This window comes from Microtus ochrogaster, chromosome 4, assembly GCF_000317375.1.
Source record: "Microtus ochrogaster isolate Prairie Vole_2 chromosome 4, MicOch1.0, whole genome shotgun sequence".
Taxonomy (NCBI): domain Eukaryota; kingdom Metazoa; phylum Chordata; class Mammalia; order Rodentia; family Cricetidae; genus Microtus; species Microtus ochrogaster.
In genome coordinates, this window is record NC_022011.1 from 82,963,739 (window position 1) to 82,983,282 (window position 19,544).

General features: G+C 41.7%; 2 protein-coding genes across 4 annotated transcripts in view; one reads left to right on the forward strand and one right to left on the reverse strand.

Moving 5' to 3' along the window:
- Window positions 1–2,416, forward strand: part of Scrn3 (secernin 3) — a 23,610-nt gene extending 21,194 nt beyond the window's left edge. Inside the window, exon 8 of one of the 2 annotated variants that reach the window (XM_005346576.3) lies at window positions 417–2,416. In XM_005346576.3, coding sequence (XP_005346633.1) covers window positions 417–587 — 171 coding nt within the window. In that variant the 3' untranslated portion in view covers window positions 588–2,416. The remainder of the gene's footprint in view (window positions 1–416) is intronic. The other variant, XM_026778592.1, reaches the window with a different exon arrangement.
- A 713-nt stretch (window positions 2,417–3,129) lies between these two features.
- The window catches only part of Gpr155 (G protein-coupled receptor 155), a 40,028-nt gene continuing 23,613 nt past the window's right edge, over window positions 3,130–19,544 (reverse strand). The window contains exons 11-17 of one of the 2 annotated variants that reach the window (XM_005346578.3): window positions 18,218–18,428; window positions 14,089–14,193; window positions 13,184–13,320; window positions 11,472–11,567; window positions 9,282–9,346; window positions 7,939–8,076; window positions 3,130–5,448 (exon numbers count right to left, since the gene is read on the reverse strand). In XM_005346578.3, the coding sequence (XP_005346635.1) occupies window positions 5,148–5,448; window positions 7,939–8,076; window positions 9,282–9,346; window positions 11,472–11,567; window positions 13,184–13,320; window positions 14,089–14,193; window positions 18,218–18,428 (1,053 nt within the window). In that variant the 3' untranslated portion in view covers window positions 3,130–5,147. Of the gene's footprint in view, window positions 5,502–7,938; window positions 8,077–9,281; window positions 9,347–11,471; window positions 11,568–13,183; window positions 13,321–14,088; window positions 14,194–18,217; window positions 18,429–19,544 lie in introns of both variants that reach the window. The other variant, XM_026778677.1, reaches the window with a different exon arrangement.

Here is a 19,544-nt window from a genome sequence, read left to right on the forward strand (position 1 = left end):
ACACGTACACACATACATACACATACACACACGTACACACACACATACACACACACACATACACACACATACACACATACATACACATACACACATACATACACATACACACGCGTACACACACACATACACACATACATACACATACACACACGTACACACATACACACACACACACACACACACACGTACACAAATGCACACAAATAGATACCTGAACCTGGAGCAATGATTTTTTTCCCAAAGAAAACCATTCTTTTTCTTCTTTTTCTTCTTCTTCTTTTTTTTTATTACTTTTGTGTCTACAGAATAGAAAAATAGCCAAACAAGTAGAAACCAGAATAAATAAACCTTGTCAGAGGATTGGAATTTTGTTAGATTTGTGTATGTGTATTTACTTTTATCATTTTAATTAGGAAAAAAGCAAGACAATGCTGGACAACATGAGGAAGCTGGAAAAAGAAGTGTTTGAGGAGATGGAATCAGTTCTCCAAAGCAAACATCTTGATGTGGATAAAACTGTTAATCTTTTTTCTCAATGTGTAAAAGATGAAATTAAAATTTATCAGTCAAATATTAGCTCTTAATGATATATACGTGGTCAAAAATCTTCCCCATTGCCCTGATAAATGATACAAAGGTACTTTAAGGAGATCTGATCTTTTCTTCATAATACTAAGTGATATTCTGACTGTTAAAGTCACAGTAATTAGTATTCAGTTGCAAAAAACACAAAACGTTAACATGATACATAGGCTATGTTTATTATATTCTATAGTGCCCTTCAGTCATTTTCTCAGTTAAGAAAGCTCAGAGCTTCTTATTAAGGAAAAAAAAAAAAAGCAATGGAAAGTATGTCAAATGAGTTTTTGTGCTTTAGGCAAATAATAACCAGCCTTAGAAAAATTAGAAAACTGTCTTAAGTCTAATGCCGCATCCCCTCAGAACTGTCTTTTTGTTCTCTGGAAAGTTTTCCTTTTCTCAGAATCCTGTGCAGTTGGAGTCTTACAGGCATTAGTCTTTTCAGATTGGCTCCTTCAACACAGCTTTCTCCATGCCTCTGCTGTCCTAGCTCATTTCTTCTGAGCGTGGAATCTGCCTTTCTGTGGGTGTGTCACCACTGAAGGGCATCTTGGTTGTTTCCAGACTTGGGCAATTGAGAGTGAAGTGTGCAAGTGGCTGTACAGTTCTGAGTGTTCAGCCATTCAGGTTAGGGCCGAGGTGACTGCAGAGCCTACGGTGTGAGTGAGGAACCGCCACGCTGTCTTCCAGATGCTGCCATTTCCGCCCCCTCGAGCCCATCGTCCCTGTTCCAGCCAGTTGTCAGTGTGTGGGAATTTGGTCATTCTAATAAGTGTACAGTTTTTCACTTATTTAGGTAACAGGGATTGGTCCTATGACCTTGTACTTCCTTTTTCAGTTGAATTTGTAATTCCAAATGGTATATGACGCTGAGTTACATTTCAAATGCTTATTTCCATTTGTACATTTGATGGGGTGTCTGGGTCTTGGCCCATTCTATAATCAGATGCTTCTGATTTACTTATTTTACTTGGGAGTCTACCCTTTTTCTTAGCCTTTAAATTTTTACTTTATATGTATGAGTGTTTTGTTCCATGTATGTCTGTGTACCAGGCACATGCCTGGTGTCATCAGACGGTATGAGATTCTCTGCAACTGGAGTTTCAGATGGCTGTGAGCCACCGTGTGGGTGCTAGGGACCAAACCCAGGTCCTCTGCAAGAACAACAAGCAACTCTTAACCGCTCAAGTCTAAAACTCTTGAAGTTCGTTGTTCTTAGGGTAAAGCCCCAATCCTTAACATGCCTGCCCTTTTTATATATTACTGCACGTTTGCTATTGATTTTTGTTCCAACGATGGTGGTCTTTCAGGTCCTTACATGTGCCCTGTTGCGCATTCCTGCCCCGTGGCTGCACCTTCTGCTTGCTCCTCCCATTTCCGTGAGTAGTTCTCTTCATCCTTAGAGCTTGCTGGCAAATGAGCTTCTTAGGATTATATTAATTAATTATACATTAACTATATTAATCATACATTTAAATTAATCCAAATTAATCATACATTTAATTATTTCACAGAAAAAGTTCTATGAAGGCCCATTGTTATGTTTGGATGCTTTGGTATTATATAATATTTATTAAAGGAACATTCAAATACTGGTGAAAAGAATGTATACAGACCTTCCTACAGAAATGTAAAGTTATTTATCTGTATAACTAGGTAGCCTCATAAGTTTGAACCCTAGAAAAATTCAAGGATTATAAGGCTATGTGAATTGTTGTATAGAGATTGTTATTGTGTATATACAACAGGATATTTGAGATGTGAGCGCTCATGTTGGTAATTAATGCCTTGTGTATATTAGAAATTTTAGTATTTTCTTAAATTTCATCTGTTGTAAGAGTAAAAATAAACTTAGTTATTTTACATAAAATTGGCTTATTTGATCTTTGATGAAAATATAAGCGTATATATTAATCTCTAATACATTTCCTTAAAAATAATTATACAGAGTGAAAGTTTGGAAGCAGAGTTTCTCTTTGTAAAAGTATTGGTTGGCTGGGTTTTTTGAGACAGAGTTTCTCTGTGTAGCCTTGGTTGTCTTGGAACTCACTGTAGCCCAGGCTGGACTCGAACTCAAGAGATCTGCCTGACTCTGCCTCCTGAGTGTTGGAATTAAAGGCATGTGCCACCACCACCTGACTAATTCTAAACAGAATTTTACAAAATACTTTTGCAATGTTGGCCCACACCTTTAATCCCAGCACTCAGGAGGCTGAGGCAGTGGGAACTGTGAGTTCGAGGCCAGCCTGATCTACAGAGCAAGTTCCAGGACAGTCAGGGCTGCACAGAGAGACCCTGTCTTGATAAACAACTGCAGAAATGTAAAGGCCACCTTTTCCTGGAGAGCACCCTATGATCTTGGACTCTGCTTCCGGTGTCACTCATCACCTGACCACTTATAAAGATGTCTACTGACAGCCTGCTTGCTCCAAACTCTGCAGAGCCAGAAGGTCATGAGACAGTCCCAGGAAACTCACTCCAGAAAGCTCCGAGAATTTACAGACAAGACTTGGGTGGTATGGTCAGCATTATTTGGATCATCCAAGGAAGAGATGTTGACAGTTCCAGTTAAAATAAGTATTTTATTGATAAACATGCTGTCAGTGAGAAGGGAACATACAAATATGTTCATCTAATAAAATTAGCTTATGTTTAATCCTAGAATTAGTCCTAGAAACATCCCTTGAAGGCCTCCGTCATCTGAAACAGCAAATCACTCTGACCTATGGTTTTCTTTTAGAGCCTCCCATGGAAAATAATGTTTCCGATCCCACCATCTGTGCAAACAAAGGAGCAGACTTAATGCGGTTCGCTCACAAACAAAACAGACTCCTGCACTTGAATTCGAGTTGCTTGCAGGTGTGTGGAATTCTGTCTGGTGTCACAGAGGCTGCTGGAGCAGATGTTTCCACACACTCCTAGGCGTGGGGAGTTACAGTTGGCCATGTCTTTTATCCCCCTAAGTTTTAGAGTGATGTTTTTCTGCCTAAAACATCCTATTTCCATGATCATAACATAACTCAGTATCATTTCTTTTTAAATACAGTAGGCTTCCATGCAAGTTTTTTTTTAATTATGCATTTGCTACATTAAAAGGGTCAGGGCACTAACCCCATAAATAATTTTCTAGGTGGCTCTTGTATATGAAACACTATGAGATAAATAACGTTTAAAATAAGTTAAACCATCACTGCTATCTATTAATCAAGTAGTTGTTCAAAGACTGTGCAAATTATCTGAAGGTAAAGCTTTATCTGAAGGTGTTATGTTCTGGCGTGGGGACCTGGAGGAGAGTGTCTCCTGAGAGAAGAGGTGTCAAAATGGGATTTGCCCTTCTAAGGGTGAAGAGACCAGAGCCCTTCCCTCTCGTGGGTGCGGCACAGGTGATCTGTGAACCTGAACCGAGGCCTTAACGGATGCTGAGTGTGCTGCCTTGATCTAGCACTTACTCTTACTATAAGGAAGACTTCCTCTTACCTGTGGGCTATCTCACTGTAAGGAAGGCTTCCTCTTGCCTGTGGGCTATCTCATTCATTTCATTTTTTTTTAAAGGCCTAGTGGACTAAGCAACACCTGGTGTTTTTAGACAGGGACACATTAAAGACTAAAGGTAAGATGCTAGAATTTTAAATTTCTGACTACACTTTTTCAGTTCAGGGAATAAAACGGATTTTCCTTCTACAACAGGATACTCTGAAAGTCCCAGAAGTAGTATGCATTATGGCAATACTTTTGATAACATTTAAATCAAAATGCTCCAATTGCTTAAAACTTTAGCTTGAAAGATTATAGAGATAATATTAATGTTCTTACTCTTCTCTTATTGGCACATATTAGTACTTTAGATAAAAGACAAGAAAAGACAAAGCTTTAAAATTGGTATTTTATCAAAACTAAATTTAAAAATTACTTTAAAAAATAGTGGGATTAGCCAGGCATGGTGCACACACCAAGAGGCCTGAACTCAGGAGGCAGAGGCAGGAAGATCAGGAGTTCAAAGCCATCCTTGGTGACGTAGGGAATTTGAGGCCAGCCTGACTTCATGAGGTCTTATCTTAAAATCAAAACAGTAGTTTTAAGTTCCAAATGGGTAGTATTTGTCAAAGAAGTAGAAAGAAAAATAAAAGCTCTTACTAGAACAAATAAAAATCTGTTTGGGGGAAGTGTTATCAATAAATGTAAAGTTGTCTTAAGGTTCATTTTTAGAGCAGCAAACCTGCCAAATTTGGCAATTTAAAAATAACAGCCAGTTGAATACTGACTTTGAAATTATAGCGAACATTTGCAGAAGGAGAAGATTTTAAAGTATTGGAACAGTGGTGCCCATAGCGATCATCACACCCATTATCAGAACGACTGACTCCAGGCTTTCTCTGGCAGGTTTCCTATGTGCTTTTCCCGGCACATGAGGTCATAGCATGTCAGGACAGGGTAGGGATGCATTTGCCACTTACAGGAGAGATGACAGAGGCTCAGGAAGGTAACCTGTCCCAGATCCCACAGCTAAAAGTCCCAGGTGTGAGACTAGAGGGTACGAGTCCAAGTGGGGTTCTTGCCTTTGTAATTTAAGTCTTAGGGGAAAGTGAAGCTGGAGATGAGTGGCCGATTTCTTTATAGCTTTCCTGTTGGGGGGTGCTTACGGTCACAGCAGGAGGACTCTGTTCAGGATTCTTCTGAAGAAATCTGTAAAACAAATACTCATCGCGGAACTCGTATTCGTTGGTGATGTGTTGGATGACGCCCCCCTGCACCAGTCTGTCTCCGTAGATCACAGCCTCACCGCGGTCAGAGGCAAGGCCCACTTCAATTAGCCAGTTCACCAGGTCACAGCCACAGAAGGTCCCGGCAGAGGACTTTGCACCACACCTGTGTGTCAAAGGAATGATTCAGCCGTATGTTCTGTGACTCTGGTATCAGCGCTGCGGACGGAAGACGAGCAAAGGAAAACCAAAAGGAAGTGAGGACGGACAGCATGACAGTTAGGAGCATGACAGAAACGGAAGTGTTCTAAACGCTACAGAGCCGCTACCCTTCCTGGCCCTGGTGAAAGATAAAATGAGCCAGTAATGTTTGTGAAAACAAACACCTCTTACAATGGCACAGATAAGTGTATGGCCTGAGAGAAGTTCTTTCTGGAGGGGGGTACATGTGTGTGTGTGGCTCGTCCCTGTGTTTATGCATGTTTGAATGTACTGTGTGGGGGGGGACACATACATGCGGAAGCCTGAATTTGACTGGGTGGCTTTGATTCCTCCTTATTTTATTTATGCAGGCAGGGTCTCTTACTGAACCTGGAGCTCACCCAGTCCAGCTGGTTAGTTTGCCAGTGGCCCCAGACTGATCCCCTGCCACTGTCTACCTACTGCTGGGATTACAGGCAGGGCCACCGCACAGGCCGCCACTCCTGCCCAGCTTCTGTGTGGACTCTGGGGATCCCAGATCCAGTCTTCGTGCTTGTGAGATAAGCACATTATCTACTGAGCCATATTCCTAGCCCCCAAACAAAAGTTTGCCTGTTTTTTGTGAAAACTTTAATTTTCAAGAATGTAAACAGCTATGTAAGGTATGTGGATACTATATTGAGCAGTGTACAGTAAAACAACTTTTGACAATAGTCTTAAAATTTTTTTCTATGTGAATGGAGGTTTCACCTGTATTTAGCACACACACACACACACACACACACACACAGGCATGCACACACGCGCACAGTCATAAGATAATAAAAATCAAGCTTCTTTAGAAAACGTGCTTTGATTTTTATTTGCTTCTGGACTGTTTAATATTTGTCTTCCTAATGCAAATGTGGATTGCTTAAGTATGAGCAGATAAAGGGAAAGAAATGCAAAACAAGAGAACCAATTACATGAATTACGAACATTTTCCTACAAATGTGCACTAGACAGCAAGAAGCTCCACAAGCGTCAATCAAGCTGTGAAGTCTAGAGTGCTTGACAACAGGAAGTAGGGGGTGAAGAACAAGATGAAATGACAAATAGGTGTCAAAGACTTCAAAGCATTTTACCCGTACATACAAAGTTTCACATGTAAGAATGAGGAAAAAGTTAATAACAGAATTTTTCTCAAATATCTAAACTATCAATGTTGGAGTCACTGTCTGGGTCTTTTTAATGCAGAGGTGTACTTTCTGTCCCAGGCACTAGCTGGAGGTGTCTGTTTCTCGACTGCGGTGACCAGGCAGCTGTCACAGAGCCTATGCGACAGAACAGCGTGTCAGAGAATGTGACTGGGACAGGCTGCAGATCCTGGAAAGGAGCAGGAATCAGCTGGTTCCTACCAGCTGGTGCCCATTCAGCCATCTGGGACCTGGTAGCTCAGCAAATGCTAGGAGTTCTGCTTCCTGGCAGTTGGCAAGCACAGTAACCTGGCAGATCCTGCGAGTTTTCTTATAAGAAAGTTTTAGAGCAGTGTTAAAACTGTTCAGACTATCCGCAGTATCCTGAAGCTGTGCTCAGCCTTCCAAGGTAGAAAAGTCACTTTTCTCCAGTTTATCATTGTCAGTGAATGGGCAAGGCTCATCACAGACACTGGGCCATCAAAGTAAGCTCTTTCCTCCACGGTTTATTATTTTACGTATGTGAGTGTTTTGTCTGCATGTATGTCTGTGCACCACGTGTGTGCCTGGTGCCCAAAGAGGCCAGAAGAGGGAGTCAGATCCCCTGAAACTGGAGTGACAGAAGGGTCCTCAGCCACCACTGGATGCTGGGGATTTAGCTGGGTCTCTGAAAGGACAAGGGCTTTCAACTGCTGAGCCAGGTTGAACAGGGTGGCACAGTGCTGAGAAACGAGCCATCCTGAATACTAACCTCCACACTTTTAGACATGCACCTGAAGGTGCTAGGTTCCTTATTTTTTGCTTTTTTTTACTTCCTCTGTCACGACAACTAAAACTATCAGCGCTGTTACATTTGATTATTCAGTTTATAGTTTCCAGCTGCAGCATATTCTGGACCTTCGGGATTAGGGGACTAAATAAAATGCCACGACTGGAGGTGAAATAAATATCAGAGAATAAATTAAGAGGCAGGAATTTTACTTCATTCTCTTGACAGCATCGTTAGTAATATGAAGTGACATTAGCATTAGGAGATGAGAATAGAAAAATCCCTTCTAAATCTAGCGTTTTCCACTGCGTTATGAGAGACACTAGTGGCCAACATGAAGAGAATGTTCATTACACCGGAGAAGCTGCCCGACATGAAACATAAAAATAAAAATGATATGCCATTTTTATATCTTATTCCTTACACTATAAACTCACCCACAACAATTAACTTGTGAGACCCTGATGTTAACAACCTGTTGTCTATGCTTCTGAAGCCTGCACCGGCTTACCTCCTCTCTCTGACGATGTTTCGGATGCACAGGTCACGGTGGTAATGGACAAACTGCTGACAGGTCATTTTGATTTCTTCAGAAACAGGGGACTCTCTGTTTTCTGCTGCTTCCTTATTGGTCCACAGGAATTCAAGCCTGAAAAGCAAAATTTAAGCAGGCTGTTTCTTAGGGAAAGAAAACAAGCGTGGGAAGATCCAACCTGTCTCACCAAGGGGCGATTCCAAACCAGTCACCAAAGCTCTGCTATCAACACCCAGATGGCATTCATCTCTGCACCAGAAATGCCCTTGTCCTGCATCTGCTCTTTGAGCAGGCTGGGGTGAGGAGTGACCCACTTCATACTCTCTTCAGACGAGTTTGACCCACTTCAGTTTCTCCTAAGACGTTCATTCTGTGTTTGACCTTTTTGAAGCACAGACATAACTTAGAAACCAAGCCAGATGTCTCAGACTGCCTCAGAAACTAAAACCAAAACTAAACGAACCAAGGTAACTTATGGATTACGCATTTTATTGCACCATTTCCAACATTAGTAGCACAGAAACAAATGCCAGGATCTGGGGTATAAAGCAGTCCTTTCTGTCTATCCAGGCAATGCAACTGTTGACAATTGACTTGGCCGGCATTATGAAGCTGGCAACTAAGGTCAGTGACTTTTCTGCTATACTTTTCTTTTAGAAATGATTATGACCCTTAGCAATGACAGCTTAATGACGACAATGATGATGGTGATGGAGAAGGGGCAGATGCTGTCTTACAGAGCAGGTAGGTTGGATCCCTTTAGCACTGCTAGCATCTATGAATTTTCCCAAGAGCACATGAAGAACAAACATTTCCCCTGCCTCTCTTCCCACCCTCTGTTGAAACTTTTACCTTGTTATTCTTCACAAAGAAACCTTGATCTTAGTTACGAGAAACCTTCCTGGAAGCTGACAAAACCCCCAAAGTTGAGAGAATCCTTGAATTCTCTGTAAACTCTCAGATTTAAAAAAAGAGAAAGCCCACTGTCAAGGACAAAAACAGTCAGACGTAGACTCTGACGGGGAGCACACCACCTACTACTCCCCTGCCAAGTTTCCTTTAACTGTGTGTAGTTAATAGCGCAGGTAAAAGTTAGAGCCCATCAGTTCTTATTAAAATACAAATTACATTGCTGGATTTGTAATACTTCTAATACTTTCTCTGCAATTATTTGCAACAAACATGTGATTCCACAGATTACCTTTGTGTGGTATTAGTGGTTTCTTAGCAGATATAAAAGTATAAAGGTATCGATATTTTAATAGAATGACTTTGTCATCACCTTTAGGTACATAGGACTATTTCAAAACTGAATTTACCTTCTTTTGAAAGGTAGGATGATTAAATGTTTATCCAACCCAAAGATTCCGAAGGAAATAAATCCCTAGGGGAGAAAACAGTTATTCTGTTTGAATTCAACCACAAAACCTTAAGACAGAAATGAAGACATTTAGTGCACGGGGAAGCAGCTGATAGTGATTAGAGCAACATTTTAAATTCTGCATACAAAGCAGACTTAAGTTCAGTGCCTGCAGCCACACCTGACACCCTGCTTGTTGCCTCTTCCCAATCATTCTGTCCTAGTAATTATGATGGGTGCTAAAAGCCAGTGCTGAAGTACTGCATTTGCATGACAGCTCCCTGAAGCTACATGTTTTGGTTTCCCCCTTTCTGAAAAGAAAAATCTCTCCGTGTGTGCCTAACTACTTACTATTTTTTTTGTTGAAACTTCATAAATTTAACTAACATGGGCTGTAATATCTAATTGTAATACAGTTAGTATTATGTTGTAGATAGAAAAGGTCCCCAAAGACTTATGCATTGCAAGCATGGGCTTTCAGGCACTGTTACAGGTGGGCCCAGAGGTGGGGTGGACACAGCGGCCTTCTGGAAAAGCTGAGCGCGGTCCCAGCACACATGCTGAGTGTGACTGAGTTCTGGAGGATCTGACGCCCTCTTCCAGCCTCCACAGGCCACCGCACTCACGCGCACACACCCCATCTTCCCCAGACACCCTGGATGACAGACATACACATAATGAGAACATTTTAAACACAAAATATTACATGAAGGACTTGATTGTCTTAAGCTACAAAGAGTCAGAAGGGAGCATCTCACTACATCAAGTCCTGAAAGGGGACAGGACTGGAATGACACTCTGTCTCCTGCTTTTGAGCCACTTGAGACAGAAGCTGTGTAGGCAGAGTGTGGAGCACATTCCTGCCACAGTTCTGGAAAAAGCCCTGTGCAACGGAGCTTGCTTGGTTCCCGTCCTAGAGTGGCTCAGTCTGGAGTGGGCTTTCTGAGTTCAAAATGCTGAGGGGGGCTGTGGATTTACAGCCCAGAATTCTATAGTTGGATAATGTCAGCTCTTAAATAGTATCACAAAGTGAGACTGGTATCAAATGGCTCTGGGCGCCCATGTTTGTCCCTAATGGACGATTACATAATGTGTTTCTTAATACTTTGCTGGTTTTCTTCCAATAACAATGTCAAAACAAACAGGAAACTCTTCGAGTGGAAGGCAAAACCATGTAGGAGCAGAAACTCACAAAGCTCTAACTACCTAATATGGCAAAATCTTTCAAATTTAATAGGTGGTGATTTCCAACACAGGCATTTTTCAAATTGACATTCAGTTTATGCACGAATATTCTCTCATCAAAAAGTAAGGGTTTGAGTTGGGGATAAAGTTCAGTGTAGTTACATGTACCACATGTAACTGGTTCGCCTAGCATGTATAAGAGAAAATTCAATCTCCAGCACCTTCAAAAGGAAGTGGCAAGCAAAGCGGGTGGATGAAAAGATGAAATTTTTTTTTTGCAGATATTTGCCAGAATTTAAAATGTTATTTTTCCTTAAATAGCCCTTTTTTGTTCCAGTGCTAGGGATTAAACCCAGAGCCTTCAAGATGCCAGACATTAAATATCAATTTTAAAAGTAAGCTGAGAGGGAAATGATAGTATCTATTGTATAGGCATTTTAGTGTTTACATGACATAATGAACATGAAATCCTTAACAAGGGTTGGTACATGGTAGACGCTAGAGGAAGGCTACTACTGTGTCTGCTAAAATGTATTTATTTTGTCACATGATTTTTGAAATACTGATTTAAGTGCCTGCCATTCCAAAAGCAGTAGTGGCCAAACTAAAAGGCTCAGAGAAGCCTGCTATTTTCCAAGTGAGTTATGAAGATTATGAGAAGTTTAAGAAGAATTTGGGGACATCTTGTTCCTACTTAAATCATTATTCTTCATCTCAATGCCAAAGCAAAAAAAAAAAAAGTCTTTGGTATTTCTGATTGAAACACTCAGCGTACATTCTGATGACTTCAACCAATATCCTAATTCATCTCTACCGGGAGACAGGCGGCAGCTGTCAGCTGTCATACACACCAGCAGCTGATAAACAAACGGAACCCTTTGGATAGAAAAGAAAACAACGTCTGCATCCCCCCATCCACTCACCCAAGAAAACAGAGCCCCCTCAGTGCTCAGTAAATAAATACCTGGCCGAAGTTAAACACGGCACAGAAAAACTGCAGTTCAACATAGAGTCGCCCCGTCTCGTGGTTGAACAGCCACCACAAACAGCTAGAGAGATTCTGTAAAGGGAAGAGACAGGTACTTCAAAATTAAGCACGAGAATCATTTCTCTCCATCCAGCACACGCTATGATAACTTCTCTAGCTGATAATTAGGGGAAAAAAGATTAAAGGAGAAAAACACCGAGAGAATCTACACTTGTCTTTCCAACAGGAGGTTTCCACCTCTCCTCTTGACAGATGCCATTCAAACTGTCTATTCTGAACAAATCCGCAGCAGGAAGACAGGAGCCATAATACAGGAGCTTACATAATGTATCAGGACTGCCGACTAGCCTACACAGCATGGATTTTAAAATTAGCTTGACACAATAAAACAATTATATCACTAAGCACCAGTTCTTGGCAGCAGGTCTTATTTTTCGACTTTTGCTCTTGGATGGCCGTTAAATGTTGCGAGCATCCAAGTGCAGAAAGGCGGCAGAGGCTGTTGGCCCCTCTCCCATCTCTAGGGAGGCATCCTTGAGGGATTAAGTGGAACAACTGATAACACACAAATGAGGGCAACAAATAAAAGCCCTTCTGTAGTTAAAGAAATGTACACAGTAAAGTACTGAGCTTATAAATCATAACACTGGGAATCCTTCAATAATGAATCGCATCCCGAGGCCTCTATGAATATATGAATACACACGACCCCTTTGGAAAAGGATCAGTAGAGTGCACCTGTGTCACCGAAGTGCTTCTAGACTTTGGTGCGGACTGCTCAACTTCGGGAATCTACCAGTAGAGAAGACAATGCCTGGAAGTGTTTATCAGGGCATTTTGAAAAATTATGAACAATTCATAAAGAAGTGCTCTTTATTCTTTATTGAATAAATTATGATGTTGCTTTTCTGTGGTTACTGGAAGGTAATTTAAAACAATGGCTTTGAACACTTCAGTCAAGTAGCCTCGTTAGATAGGGGTGAAAAAAAAAGCAACATCGAAGCCTGAGTGTTTTCCTGTGTATGTGTTTGCCTGGTGCCCACAGAGGCCAGGAGAGGGCGTCAGATCCCCAGTGGTTGGAGCCGCTGAGCAGCTTTTGTTCTCTACAAGGGCAGCAAGTGCTCTTAACTGCTGAGCCATCTCTCTAGCCCCGGGAAATTATTTTTCACAGTTTATTTGAAAAATATCTTTAGAGAGATAATTTAACTATCTGTCCACTTTCAGGAGTAAGTGGTCTTGCATACATCACTGACAAACTCTGGGTTCAAGAGCACAAAAGTCTGTACGGAGAACAGACCGGCTGGGCGACTGGGCAACAGAGCGAGCGACCCATTCCTTGTCCCTCATCCTTGTGCCTCAAACATCGAGCTAAATGTTTTGTTTTGTTTTGGTTTTTGTTTTTGTTTTTGTTTTTGTTTTTCGATACAGGCTTTCTCTGTGGTTTTGGAGCCTGTCCTGGAACTAGCTCTTGTAGACCAGGCTGGTCTCGAACTCACAGAGATCCCCCTGCCTCTGCCTCCCGAGTGCTGGGATTAAAGGCATGCGCCACCACCGCCCAGCAATCGAGCTAAATGTTAAAATTCAAATGACCTAGCCACCATACTTCTGCAAAGTAGCAATGAGGTTCCTCTGAGAGAAGGCAAATATTTAAAGAAACAAGCCCAGCTAGAAGCAGAAGAAGCCATTACAGCAAACAGGCCGATGATGAGAAGCAAACACAGCAGGACGTGGCGAGTCAGTTGTGGGTCTCCAGTCTGCAGGTACTGCTCTTCCTCCTGGGCTAGGATGCAGCTCTGGAGGTCACAGCGACTCACACAGTGGTCCGCTGCAAAACAGTGAGCACAGGTGTAATTATTTCATGGTGACGTCCCAAGAGGGACAGCACAGAAGCAAGCTCGGTTAAGATGCGGGATGGAACTGTCAGCGACCCTGGAGAAGGCCCTCACGTTATGTTGGAGAGTCTCTCTGAGGATGTAGAAGCAGCGTGTGGCAGTTCCTACCACACACTTAACAAGGTTTCCGTCTACAAAATTTATGTTATATAATAAATAATGACATAATTTAGACATTCTTCATATAGTTTACATATACTTTTAAAGGCTGAACTAATAAAGTTTTATCTGTGCTAAAGCCACAAAGACTCTATTGTGCCCTAATCTGACAAAGCATGAAATAAATGTCCTATTACCTCTTACATTTCATGAAAGAGCTCAACTAATTAATTAGTCCTGATTCTAGAGAACAGAGCTAGGGGGAACAGTCTCAGCTTTTAGAAGAAGAAAAAAGGCCAAAGTTCAGTGTTTCATGAATTTCCCACTTCAATTAACCTTTGTTTTTTATTTTGAAAAGTATTCAGGATTGAACCTAGCGTTTCATGATGTTAGGCAAGTACCAACCTAGCGTTTCATGATGTTGGGCAAGTATACCCTCAGGCATGTGGGTTCAATTTATTGGGAAATCTATTTTAATACTATCTTTAAGAATTTTATTTTTTAAACGAGTGTTCTATTTCTATCATCATGATCTTATTATCACTTTCTCCCGTCTTATTGGAAACATATTCTCAAGTCATGTATAGTCCCAGGGCACTTACTTTTCTCGAAGGAAGAAGACATAGGCCCACTGGCACTTGTGTCTGTTACTGGCTCTATTGATGGACAGCGTAAGTCTCCATTTCCCAAGGAGCAAGAGCAGCAACCTAAACAGAGGAAACAGTCTATGAAGGTAGAGCCCAACCACAGAAGAAACACACAAACGATGCCAACCATGCCCGAGCCACTCAGGATGTCTCCGTGAAAACGTTTTCTGTTTGGGCCCGTATCTACATGTGCCTATACAGTGGTGAGCAGTAAACGGGGTCAGACAAGTGATCAGCTCCCGTAGAGTCCCCTCACTCGATGAGACAGGGAGAAATGTGGCCTACATGAGCCTGCTTGCCTGTGACTTGGATTAGCTAGCTGCCTGCCCCAGCTATTGGACAACAGGCATCCCCTTCTTCCCGGAAGCCCCGTCTGGACATGGCTATAGAATCCTCTTCTAGGCTCATCTCAGCAGTCCCTTCTTCCAAGCCCTTCTATCTCACAAGTCTGGAAGATTCGGCTGAAGCAGCTCTACCTTTTTCTTTACAAGCACACACGGCTGAGCCTCCAGCTGGTTTATAGGTAGGATGCTCTACCCAAGCCACAGTGAGCCATGCTGCATAGCTGTAATTTTCCTCTGTGCTGTTTATTTATATATTTGTTTATTTAAATGTTTATTTCCTCGGGTAACTGCACACAGTGACCTTTAAATATTTTTTACAGTTATATAGGCATGGGACTTCCTGATATGGATTGCAAAATGAATAGAAGAATAACTTCAGTGATAAACTATTAAAATGTACATGCTAGGATATGAGTAATACTTAGACTTAACCTCTCCTTGATAATGTACTTAAGTTCTTAGGTGACATTCTTAAAAATGAAAGGATTTCAAAGTACAAAAGCTATTATCTATAAACCATTACAAATGTCTTTTTAATTTTAAGGTAATAATGCCACCTCAAGGTTAAAAACAGAACCACAGAATAACAGAAAATAAATTATCTTGTCTAGTTCTCTTCGGAAATATGAAAATTTAAATAATAAAATTACATAAAAAGACATAAAAATTAAGGAACCATGTGAGGCCAGAACATTCAAATAACATAGCTCCTGGGAATGAGCACCTGCATGCGCACAGATGTGCATAGAAATAAGCAATTATGGCCTCTGGGAAAAATTACTTGGCAGTTTCTTCCTCAAACATAAGTGTTCATCAGTGGCTGTCAGCTTTCTCTTTATTAGACAAACATTTATTGTTAAACAAACTGTTTTTATTTATTTTCAAGATTATTTATTTGGTGTTTCGAGACAGGGTTTCTCTGTAGCTTTGGTGCCTGTCCTGGAACTAGCTCTTGTAGACCAGGCTGGCATCTAACACACAGAGATCTGCCTGCCTCTACCTCCAGAGTGCTGGGATTAAAAGCATGCACCACAACCGCCTGGCTGGTTTATTTATTTTTAAGATTTATATATTTCTGTTTTGTGTACACGAGTGTTTTACCTACATGTGTGTATGTGCACCATGTGTGTGCCTGGTGCTCAAGGGGGCATCTGATCCCCTGGACCTGGAATGTGAGCCACAATGTGGGCACTGGGGACTGAATCTAGGCCCACTGTGAGAGTAATAAGTGTTCTTAACTACTGAGCCATCTCTCCAGCCATATTAGCTGAACTCTTGACCACATAATAAAATGTGATCAGAATTTCACAGTATTTATAACACAAAAGTCCTAGGCCTCTAACAAATGTGCAACAAGGGACAGAGGTAGAGTAACTATGTTGAGTTACCAAACTAGAGAAGAGGCCAGGGTGGCCGTCTGAGGTGGCATGTACTTTCACTTCTAGTAAAGCAGAAGAAAGCAGGATTTAAGAGAGAAACGTAACCAGACCTTTTTCCTTAGCAACATGTGTAAACAGGGACTAAGTAAGTATTTGACTCAAGCACTCTCTGTGATAGTATCAGAGAATCATGGCACCCCCCCAACTATATTCCATATAAAAATAATATTACTAAGTATGTATGGTAAGTCTGATACCTCACTAGGAACTAAGGCTAAAAGACAAGTCAGAATGGTGTTTACAGGCTTCTGGGCCAAATGAACAACAGCAGTTATCAAAAAGCGAGATGAGGGAGGAGGCTGTGGATACAGTGCAAGGGGAGAGCTCTCCCCGAGCGTTCATGAGGCCCTGGGTTCAATTTCAGCCCCACAAAAACAAAACAAAACAAAAAACAGCAGTGAAATTAGGGTTGTAAAAAAGGAGACAAAAGCATAAATACTTCGGGTTTCTTGTGGACAAAGCAGACAGCTGTCCTGTTGATAACATTGATTCAAACTAGCTTTCTTGCTGTGGATGGTATCAAGAGGGATTAAAGCCTATGGCTCAGTTTTTTGCTGTTTCTAAGAGTCAGGTGAAAGGTGAATGCGGAAGTCTCCCAAGGGTCTCACGTCCCTTGCTCGGTGCTTCCTAGAGATGCTACCCTTGTAGCAGCCATTTAAACATTCAAGGAGGAAGACACAGCAGGCTGCCTGACGGTGGTGATCTCCCGGGGCTGCCGCAAAGCAGACTGGTTTAAAGTATGACTGCAGTATAACAGACAGTGAGGAAGGGAGGAGGGCAGGTGGGATCTGAGGCCTATCCTGGGCTTGTGGAAAGCAGAGTCTAATATTTTAGCAAAGGCGTCACTGAACTTCAATTTTAAAAGGAACACGGTCAAGAAACTTGAAAGAATAAAATTCTGATGATGTCATCACAAATTGTCAGTGAGCCCAGGTTGAAGGGCTTGGCAGCAAAAGCAGAAGAGAGGTGGGATGGTATGCATGCCAGTCTGGGGCAAGGCATGGAGAGTCTGGTAGTGTAGACAGGAAGAGGCGGAAGAACGGGGGTGAAGCAGGAACCATCCGGCATTAGAGGGACTTGAGAGTCTTGGCCTGTACTGCAGCAGGAGCCTGATGTAGTCAAAGCTCCCTGGGGAGAGTTAGTTGAGCCATTTCACATAAGCTCGACCGGATGCTGAGGTGATTGGAAGCTGATGACCTACAAGCTGTAAGATGAAATAACCAAGCATTTTTCATAAAAGCCGTTTAGGCTCTGTGGCAATGAATTCAGCCCTGCCATTCCAGGACGAACACAGCCACTGACGACACGTATGTGAATGATTGTAGCTGTGATCCACAACACTGTGCATGGGAAATTCAAGTTTCATAGAACTTTAAAATCATTTTTTTAAAAAAGCCACTTCAATCTTCTAAAAATGTGAAAAAAAAATCTGAACTGAGAAACTGTACAAAAATCAGGTGTTAAGTCTGACTTGATTTGTGGGCTATATAGTTTGTAGACAGATAAATTCTATGATTTAACCTTAAACTCAGTTAGGTCTCTCCTTAACATTTATTTTACTGATGGCCCTTGCCCAGTGAAATGCTGCCAAAGCAGGAAATACAAGTGTTTAGTTTCTGAGGATGGACCTTCCTTCCCTTTGGCTTCTTCCAAAATTCTCAGGTCAAAGCTGGGGACGTACAGAGTGTGTGCGAGGTTCTGGGTTCAATCCCCAGCACTGAAAACTGGCAGAGTGGCTCAGAAGGCTGAGGCAGGAGGACCAACAGTGTGAGGCCAGCCATGGATACAGAGTAAGACCCTGTTTCAAAACAGCCAAGCAAACAGCCAACTAACCAGCTTCTCTCGGAAGTCTCAAAAGTCAGCAAAACATTAACCTCAGATTGATGGATGAAGTGCTTAGGAGAATGAAGTTCTAATGAGTTAATCAAGTTGTTCGATCGACAAATACCTATAGTATTCAGAGTGGCGTAGTGAATTTACATTGAACGAAAACATCTAGAATACAAGTGACAGTTTTTGCTTGTTTGTTTGTTTTAAAGTATATGTAGGGAGGCTGGACAGTGGAGGCGCAGGCCTTTAATCCCAGCACTCAGGAGGCAGAGGCAGGCAGATCTCTGTGAGTTCGAGGACAGCCTGGTCTACAAAGCGAGTTCCAGGACAGTACAGGGCTATAGTGAAACCCTGTCTTGAAAAATCAAAAATAAAATCACATACACACACACACACACACACACACACACACACACACACACACACACACACACACACACACACACACACACACACACACACACGTCTTACTTGTTTCTGGGAGAGAAGCTGGGAAGAGTTCTGGCTCATTTGTTGGTGCTGGGCTCTCCTCAAACGCAGTGCTTTCAGGCTCTGCTGGCTTGTGGTCCTGAGATTGGCCGAAACCTTCATAGTGACCAGCTTGGGTGGTACGGTTCATGCACATGAGTGACACGCCAGCTATCAGAATGCTGCAGAACAGGGTGACCGCTGTGGTGATCATCTGCCAGCGTCAGAAACAGATATCAGGAGAGATGGCTCAGTGGTTAAGAGCACTGACTGTTCTTCCAGAGGACCTGGGTTCAATTCCCAGCACCCACATGGCTCATACCTGCCTGTAATTAGTTCCAGGAGATCTGACATACTCACACAGACATATATGCAGGTAAAACACCAATGTATATAAAAATAAGTCATTTTTAAAAAATTTAAAGACCACTTTCTTGATAGCATATATGTCCATATAGCTTTAAACACTGCAGAACAATGTTTCTTCAAAATGGGTAGGCGTATTGATTTATTTGTAAAGAAATCATGGTTTGTCTTTAATCACACAAGTTTCTTGTATGTTTCATGTACAGCAAGTGGTTTCCTTAAGTTATTTTAAATGCTGCATGTAATTCAACCATCCTTCAGCAAATGTAGACTTTCTTACAGTAATGATTATAAAAATTATAGCTGATATTTATGAGCACCAACTGGATGTATTTGTACAAACCCTTTTATATATAATCTTATTTATTTTCATAAAACTGAATTAAGTTTAAAATTACAAAACAAAAGGTAAAAATTTAAAAATCTTTGGTGAAAGTGGATCCTACCCCTTTCCAGCAAGTGAATCCAGCAAGTCCCACAGGCCTCCTGGTCTATAGCTTTGCAAGTCTACTTTGCTTAGATATATTTTATTCTGGAATTCGTACTTCTCATAAGAGCAACATATTTGACATTTACTATGACTGCTAAGTTGTTTACTTTTTTCCCTTTAGTGGAGAAAACACAGTTTATGAATACATCTTCAATAAAATCAATTAAGGAGGCCGGAGATATCACTTTCTGCTCCTCCAAAGGTCCTGACTTGGTTGGATTCCTAGATCCCCCAGGCCAGCTCAGAAGAGTCTGTAACTCCAGTTCCAGGGATCCAACTCCCTCTGCTGGCCCCCACAGATCTGCAAACACATTGTATGTCTGCACCTTCAGGCAAAACACTCATAACAAAATAAAATTAAATAAATCTTTAAAAAAGCAAAATAAAGGCCGGGCGTGGTGGCGCACGCCTTTAATCCCAGCACTCGGGAGGCAGAGGCAGGCGGATCTCTGTGAGTTCGAGACCAGCCTGGTC